The sequence below is a fragment of the Gracilinanus agilis genome, chromosome 1, assembly GCF_016433145.1.
Source record: "Gracilinanus agilis isolate LMUSP501 chromosome 1, AgileGrace, whole genome shotgun sequence".
NCBI lineage: Eukaryota > Metazoa > Chordata > Mammalia > Didelphimorphia > Didelphidae > Gracilinanus > Gracilinanus agilis.
Window position 1 is genome coordinate 627775422 of NC_058130.1, and position 9381 is coordinate 627784802.

Below are 9381 nucleotides of genomic sequence, written 5' to 3' on the forward strand. Positions count from 1 at the left end.
AGAGAGAAAGAGAGAGAGAAAGAGAAAGAGAGAAAGAAAGAGAGGGGAAGGAAGGAAGGAAGGAAGGAAGGAAGGAAGGAAGGAAGGAAGGAAAAATATATGACAGAGTGGGTGAAAGAGCATTTATTGTTTACCATACATTGAGAGATGTCCCAAGCTCTTTAGATACAGAGAAAAGCAAGTAAGAGAGTTCCTGGGAGCATATACGTATAGGGTGATGAAAAGAGGTACTTGTAGAGGCATGTTGAAGAAGTATCTGGACACAGAAGTAGATATTGTTCCCTGAAATAAGCCAAAAGCTCAGCTTTCACAACCTGGGGACTCGGGGTGTAGAGTCAGAGGTTTTGGTGAAAGTTCAAGGATGATGCCTGGTGACTAAGTGTCATGGTGTGGAGAAGAGAGGAAGTAGTTTGTCAGGGCTTATTGTTGGGAGGATAAATTCATCTCTCAGGACTAGAAAACAAGAGGTTAGGACTAATGTGTTTACTATGAAAGTTCTTTAGTTATCAGCTAAACAAATTATTGCATATGATTTGTGATGGAATACTACTGTGCTTCAAGAAATGATGAACAGGCAAATTTTAGGGAAAAAACCATGGAAATGCCTACAAGAAATTATGAAAAGTGAAATAGAACCAAGAGAACATTATATACAGCAACGAAATATTGCTTGAAGAATGGCTTGTATATGTCTACCTCTAAAGATAGAAGTGATAAATAGAAATAAGCAAGACAGTTTTATATATACATATGTTTTTTGTCAAATAATGTCTTCTCTAATACTGAGAGGGAAAGGAGGGAAGGATATACCTGGAAATATTAATGTAACAAACAAGCAAATAAATAAGTAAATTTAAAATTAAAAATTCATCCAGTCAAATCCTTGTACCTTCACTTCTTCATATGATTCTTGAATTTTCTCTATTCAACATCATTTCCTCTAAAAGTGTTCTGATTTGTTAATCTCCCTCTTAAAATATGATGCCCTACCTGTGCTATGATTAAGGGAGAATATGATGAGACTATTACCTCCCTCGATTTGTACAAGAGTTCTATTAATGTAGCCGTAATTCACATTATTTTTTGACAACTTCACTAATCTGTTGGCTTGCCCACATTAAGCAAAATTTGTTCCCTTTTTTAAATTAACAAGTATTTGTTTTCTCTCCCTCCCACTTCACCCCAATTTAAAAGAAAAACAAAATCCTTATAACAAATATGCACAGAAAGCAAAACAAATTCCCATATTGTCCATGTCCAAAAACACATGCCTCATTTAGTATCTTGAATCCATTATCTCTTTGTCAGGCGATGAGTAGTATTTATTTTATTAATCAGTTCTCTAGAATCATGGTTAGTCATTGTATTGATCAGAGTTCTTAAGTTTTTCAAAGTTTTCATCTTCACAAGTTTATTGTCATTGAGTAGATTATTCTTTGTTCATTTCATTCAGCATCAGTTTATACAAGTCTTCCCAAGTTTCTCAGAAACTGTTCCTTTCATAATTTCTTATAGCACTTCAGTATTCCATTTCACCTACATAATAATCTATTTTGCTATGCTCCAGCTGAGGGGTACCCCTTTAGTTTCTAGTTCTTTTCTGATATAAAAAGAACTACTAAAATATTTTTATTCACGTGTGTCCTTTTCCTCTTAAAAATCTCTTTGGAGCATATGCCTACTAGTAGCATCAGTGGCATAAATGGTCCTTAAAATGTAAGTTCAAGAATTTGTAAGACTTTCCCATCAAATCATTATTCTGATTACTTTTAAGCTATCTATCCAGTTCTTCAGGTTTCTTTTAAATCTATCAGTATATTATCAGCAGTCCCTCTCAGGTTCATGTCCTCTACAGATTTGGTAAATATGCCTTCTATTTCTTTATAGAAGCTATTGACAAAAGATTAAACAAAACAGGGTAAAATGCATAGCCTGTGACACACTAGCGATGGGGCCAGTGCCATACTCTCCTTTGTTATGCTATGTAATCCAAAATACAATTCCTCCACATGATTAAAGATCCTTCTTGATTAAAAAAAAGATTGATAACCAATTCACTAATAGATTTTTTAATATCATTGCTGAAGTATGTGAGAGAATACCAACAATGATGAGATTTGATCCATTGGAATATTTGAATAAGTATCATTAAAAAGATGTATATTCAGTAGTGCAAGTAAAGGGAAGATCAAGAGGTAAATCAGGAATAAGGAAGTATTGCAGTAGGGTTATTAATGAAGATAATGATGGTGGTGGTGATGATGTTGGTTGATGATAATAAGAGGCACTATGGCATAACTAATAGAGAGCTGGCTTCAATGTCTGGAAGACCCATGTTCAAGTCTTGATTCTAACACATATGTCTGTGTGACCCTGAGCATAATGTTTAAACTATCAAGGTTTAGGCAACATTTAAGAATTGCCACTGTAAGTTTCAAAGAAGATGCCAACCTGCATTGGTAATGGGAATTCAGTTTCCTCACCTGGGAATTCCTTGCACCAAAGAAATCACAGGTTCAATCCCTTTTCCTATTAATAATGATAGGTGACATTACATAGGACTTTAAGACTTATAAATTACTCTAAACACAATAATTTATTTAATCTTCATGGTAATTCTGATATGGAGGGAAAGAAAGAAGCATTAAATAAGCAAGTACTATGTACCAGATATGGTTCTAAGTACTTTTACAAATATTTTATTTGATCCTCACAAAAACTCTGGAAAGCTATTATTATCATCCCCGTTTACACTTGAAGAATCTGAGACAGATTGAAGTTAAGTGCCTTACCCAGGACCACAAAGATAGTAAGTGCCTGAGACCAGATGTGAACATATATTTCCCTGCCTCCAGGCCCAGATTTCTATTCACTGTACCACATGGTTTCCTCCATATGGATGAAGACCTTGAGGCTGTGGTCACACATAGTCCAATACATGATTGTCTTTAATGAAATAAGCATATTCTTGATTTTATTTTTGAGTCTTCAAATTATAGCATCACTGACTTTTTATTTCCCTTGAATATTTCACTAGATTAAAAATAAAATTTTATTTTCATATTTTGAGGTAACTGGAATAGTGAAATCTGTGACAGCCTACTAGTTAGAGTAACTTTGAACTTGCCTTGTCAGTAAATATAGATTTATAAGATTTTTGTAAGAAATAATATTGTCTCAAAAATGAGAACTGTAATCCAGTTTCTTTCTCAGCTGAAAGCCAATTGGTCTATCAGTAACTTATTCTCTTGAATGTTATTTGGGTCATCAGTTATTGTTGCCTTGTCAATTATATTTGGGTTCTGGCTAAATGTCTGGAAGTGTACTTTTGTTCTTATAAGGTTAAAATACCCATTTGCATCTGTTTTTTCTACTTTCAGAATATTTTTCTCAGCACCTTGGAGAATATGAGAATGTCTTGGCTGCCCTAGAAGACCTAAATCTTTCCATCTTAAAGGCAATGGGCAAAACAAAGAAAGTAAGGAAAATTTTTGTTTAACTTCTATTAGTATTGGCTTTCTGAAATTAATTTTAGCAGCATCTAAAATCTTAGCATTGTCAAAATTATTGTGGTTCTTTTTAAAATTACAAACCATGCTTTCTATTTTCTTTAATGGAGATCCCTATTTTTAAATTAAAAAAAATTTTTTCCCATGGTTACGTGATTCATGTTGTCCCCCTTCTCTCTTCCCTACCATTCCCTGACTCCCACCCCCCCAACTGACAAGCAATTCCACTGATTATACGTGTATTATCACTCAAAATCTATTTCCATATAATTTATTTTTGTTATAGAGTAATCTTTTAAAACCAAAACCCCAAATCATATGCTCATATAAACAAGTGATAAATTATATGTTTTCTTCTGCATTTCTTCTCAAACAGTTCTTTCTCTAGCTGTGGATAGCATTCTTTCTCAAAAGTCTCTCACAATTGTCCCGGATCAATGAATTTCTATTAATAGCAAAGTATATTACACTTGATCTTCTCACAATCTCTCAGTTCCTGTGCATATTGTTCTCCTGGTCCTGCTTATTTCACTCTGCATCAGTTCATGTAGCTCTTTCCAGTTCTTATACAAATCAAGCACTTCATCATTCCTTATAGCACAATAGTATTCCATCGCCATCAAATACCACAATTTATTTGGCCATTCCCCAATTGTGGGACAGCCCCTCATTTTCCAGATTATTATTTTTAAATTAATCTATTATTTAAGCTTTCAGTGATACTAAGTAACTAAGATAATTAAGTAACACTAAGACTAAATCTATTCTTAGAGTTCTTAACTTTTTGTGTATGATGGTTCCTTTTGGTAATCTAATGAAACCATCTGGACTCCTCAGAATTATATTTTAATACATAAAATAAAATACATAGCATGACAAGGAAAATATATTGAAATATAATTATCAAAATATTAAAAAAAAAACAAGCTCATTGACCAACATAAAGCACCTCTGATCTTCAGCATAGAAAACACATTTGTCAAAAAGTAACCTAGTGCTTTCAAGAGTGTTTGTAATATATTTTACTTGCATTAATTCTATCCTTATTTCCAACTTTAATTCCAATTCAAAACATTAGTATTGGCGTTTTTATTGCTGTTGAATATGATGTCCAGATATATTTTTACTTGGTCACCATATTTTTACCGGATGTTATGATGAATTGCCTTTACAGGACTCCTAACTATTATTTTGTTACATTCTTTGGTTCTCAAGATTCAAATTTTGCCTTGGAAAAAGACTTCTTTGTGATTGCTAGAACATGCATGATAATCTAAGATTGCTTCTCAGGCAATATAAGTTACATAAGCATTCTCCTGGGTTTCCATCAACATTTAGAATGTTGCTCTCAATATTTTCAAAGGTAATTTGTTTCTACCAGAAATTCAAAATCACTTAGACAATTCAACTGGTGCTTTATCAAGATATCAGGACCTTAACTTAAGTCATTGGAGGAAAGAAATAGATTTTCTTAAACACTTTTGAATTAATATTCAACAATTCATCATCTTTTTTTGTGGGAAGAGAGAAGGGACTCTTTCCAAACTAATCTTCTGATCCTAAGCTTGTGTTATCTAAGGTCTGAAGGAAACAGAAAATCCATTTCATACTAAGATGACTTGAACAGTATTAAATATACCATATCTGTAACATATTTCCATTTATATTCATAATAATATTCATGGGCTAGCAAACCATAAAACCCACTTTATAAAATTGATATTATTTGAAGTAATCTTCTACTCAAGTGAAGGGAAGTAATCCACTCTTCAGTGCTTGTCCATTATTTCTTGTTACATTATAACCCAAGTCAAAGCAGAGAGGCATTTTAGTAATGGGGGCTATGTAAAAAGATGTTTAAGTGAAGCTCTTGAAAAATGCAAAATATTAGCTCCTCTGGGTTTACTCTTGTTAGACAATCTCAGAACAAATTGTTTGACCAGTCGACTGTACAGAATAGGACCAGTGGGAAAAGCTGTCATTTAGTAACAACTAGAGGTAAATAGAATAAGGTATTTAAAAGCTACTTTGCAAATTAATTCCATGCATGCTTCAGAAGAATCCTACAAATGTTGTGGAATAAACACTGCCTCCTGAAAGAAAGCCTAGAAGTAAAATGGGGCAATTGAGTACTTAATTTGACATAAAATTTTCTTAATATTATGGCTGTTAAGTAGAACTTGAGATACAGGTCATGGCATTTTTAAAAAATCTGGGGTTAAATATATTCCGCCATTTTAGTAGTTTCCAAACATCCTGAGATGCTATTTTCTCCTCCCCTCATTTTGTCTCATTCTTCTCTTTTCATTTCTCTCTAACCTCAGTCTGCTTTCTGGGTCACTTGTAGAGTAGTATGAGGGGAATGGTGATTGGTAACTAGCATAATGAAGTAGGAAGTTGGTTAAAGCATTTAATCCCATTTTCTACTCTGCCTTCTTGCCCACTTCAGGTCAATAATTCCAGAAGAAAGAGTATGTAAATCTCTGAAAAAAAGGAAAGATAATAGTATCTGCATGAATTGCTAGTCAAGTAAACTATTTCCCAATACCTTCATAGTAAAGTCACCATTTTATGGTGGAAAATCTTCCTCAAATTTTTACCATTCCTCCATCATTTAGTAATATTTAAAATATTTCTTGTATAGAAAGTTTGGGAGAAAATAGCATTTTCTGATTTGACAATACATATAATCTATTATTTGATGAAAGTAGTGGTATCAGTAGTAGTCGTAGTGGGAATATCAATAATGCTTATATTTTCATATTCTACTGAGACCTTTGTAAATCTTAAACCTGGCATAAATTCTTCTGTCATTGACTTATGAATTTAGGAAGAAGTATTGTCTTTTGGGGGTCATCAACATAGCATCAATAAATGGATGGGGAACCCTTTTTCTATGAGAGATAAAGGGTTGGACTTGGGTGTAAAATTGAATCCTGCCTCTGATATTTAATAACTATGCAACCATGGGCAAGTGATCTAAGTCCTCCAAGCCTCAGTGTATTCATCTGTAAAGTGGGAGTAAAAATAACTCTGCTGCCTACATCACAGCATTGTGTGAGACTCAAATATGATAATAAGTGTAAAGCATTTTTTAAATGTCAGTTATTATTGGCAAGAGCCACCCCTTGCAAAGAAGAAATAAATTATAGGCTACAAATTAATGCAAGGAAATTTAATTCTTTTTGAGAAGAGAAAATATAAAATGCTTAACTTTAAAATTAGTAGCAGGAATCCACCAACTTGATTCAATAAATAACTTATGTGTTAAACTCAGGTTGTGAAGAAACTGAGAAAGGAGGAGAAAAAAGGAAGAGAGAGACACACAAAGAAGAGTAAAGATGGAAAAATAGCTAGATGAGGAAAGAGAGAATGCAGAAAGAAAAAAGAGGAAGAGTAGAAGAGCAGAGAAAAAGGGAAAGGAAGAGAAGGGAGGGGAAGGGAAGAAAAGGAAAGGGAAGGGGAGAAAAGGGAAGGGAAGAGAAGGGAAAGGAAGGAAAGGGAAGAGAAAGAAAGGGAGAAAAAATGGGAATGAGAGGCAGAGAGAAGAGAAAACTTAAAATTCAATGAAATAAATATTTCTCAAACATCTTTTATGTAGAAGGCACTTGAGGAAAAAGATAAAAAAAACAAAGGGATGAGGGAGAAAAGCGGGGGAAAAGGTCAACAGATAGAAACTAAGAGAAATTTAGTAGATTCTAAAGTATTAATTTTAAGTAAATTATTCATTCCCTCCACCCCACCCCCTGTAATTTGTTTGGCCTGTCAGGGAATGGCAAGTAGTTATTCCAGTTTGACTGGAACTCAGAGTTTATGCAAGGGAGAGTATAACTTGGAAAATAGATGAGAGCCAGATTGTAGAAGGCACCTTCAATTACACCATACTGCCCTTCTTTATGTGGGTAAGTAAAGGGCTGTAATTTTCTTACCAAAAAAAATTCCCCCGAGTCAAGTAATTTTCTTTAAAAGATATAATTAAATAATGCTGCAGAATTCAAATTTAGATCAGTCTGTCAGTCATTTCATTTTCTTATGAAGTCTTTTTAAACTTGCCATGACCATGACCAGCACATTGTCAAGAAACAGAACATTCAATCAACAAGCATTTTAGGAAGCATCTATTCTGTTCTAGGAACTGTGCCAAGATCTAGGAATATAGACTCAAAATAGAAGAGCCCTTGCCCTCAGAGAGCTTACATTCCATCATAAGTATAAAATTTTTCATACTGTGTGCATATACCTATATATGTATGTATATATGCATATGTATGTATACACATACTTATATATAAGCATAATCCATATATGTTATTATTGCTTTGCATGCTTATAGTATAAGCTATATATCCTCTAGCATACATTTGCAAAACTTAGCATTAATATATATATATATACATATATATATATGTGCATGTGCTTAGATATAAGCATCTCATCTACAAAATAAATATAATTTTGGGGAAGCACACTAGCAGCTAAGAACAAGAAAGGCTCTATTCATATTATTAGAGGAAGATAATGGTCCATATGTCCTTAGTGCCTAATGATAATAAAATAGAGATTAAGGGATCACAGAGGCCACTTAGTCATACTCCTTAAAAAAAAAAACAATATCACACACACACATACACACACACACACACACACACACACACACACACACACACACACACACACAACCCTTGCCTTCTGTCTGAGTATTAGTTCTAACACAGAGGAATGGCAAGGGCTAAGCAGTTGGGTTAAGTGATTTGCCCAGGTATAAAGTATCTGAGGTCAAATTTGAACCCAGGACATCCTGTCTCTAGATTTGACTTTCTATTCACTGTGCTACCTAGCTGCATGAGTCTTACTGCTTTTTACAGAGAATGAATCTGAGGCTTTGAGAGTGGTAACAACTTATCTGAGGCCATACCAACAAGAAGTAGCAGGAATAGGAATTGAAGAGAGGTCTTCAGACTCCAAATACTACCATTTGCCCCCTGTAGCACAATACTACTAGTGAGATGCCTCTGCTCAAATAAAGGTCAAAAGTAAAGTGAAGGGACTGTTTTGCTAAAATAAGGATATTATCAAAATCTTTCAAACTTCTGTGGATTTGATATCCTTTTCATGCTGATTCAATTAGACCCTCTTCCCAAGAAAGGAACTCAATATTTCTTTTTAAAAATATATGTATGTATATATATATATATATATATAAAACTATGTGTGTATGTGTATATATATATATATATATATATATATATATATATAACTATGACAGTTCTTTTCTTTTTAGGAAGAACTGACAGAATTTGTACTTTGAAAAAATGAAATGAAGAACAACCTATGTTCTCTTTCAGATGGTTGCTCACCTGTTCACTTTGTCAAAAATAAGTAAAAATTGGTTTTATCTATTTGCCTTAAACTCTACAGGATTACCTAGGTCAGACATATTCACTTATAATTATGTCCTTTTCCTACTTCCTCCTCCTGTGTTCTGGCTTTTTGCCATATCTTCAAAAGCTAACCGGATTGTTCATCCTTACCTTCTGTGGAGGGGAAGAAGAAAAGAAAGAAAAAAAAATTATCACAGATCAAATTCAACATGGAGAGTTGGGAGTCCCAAAAGCAGCCTGATGCAGATGACTAGGAATTTCAACTCCAACCCAATCTCTGCATTATATCACATTAGGAGCATTAATTATGTCTCCATGTTTCCGCAATGAAGATAACAATGCTCAAGGGCCTCATTTGGATGTGTGGTCCATTAGAATCTCCTAGTATGTGTGAATTCTTATATAAAGGCTAAAATTGATTGCATCCAACACCATATAAATATAACATAGATCACAACAGAATTTATTTTCTTTGGTTTGGGGGTTTTACT

The 9381-nt window shown here is 33.7% G+C and overlaps 1 protein-coding gene across 1 annotated transcript in view; it reads left to right on the forward strand.

Annotated features, from left to right (window-relative positions):
• NECAB1 (N-terminal EF-hand calcium binding protein 1) overlaps positions 1-9381 on the forward strand; it is a 236118-nt gene that overhangs the window by 116920 nt on the left and 109817 nt on the right. The window contains exon 5 of the mRNA XM_044658187.1: positions 3381-3478. Coding sequence (XP_044514122.1) covers positions 3381-3478 — 98 coding nt within the window. The remainder of the gene's footprint in view (positions 1-3380; positions 3479-9381) is intronic.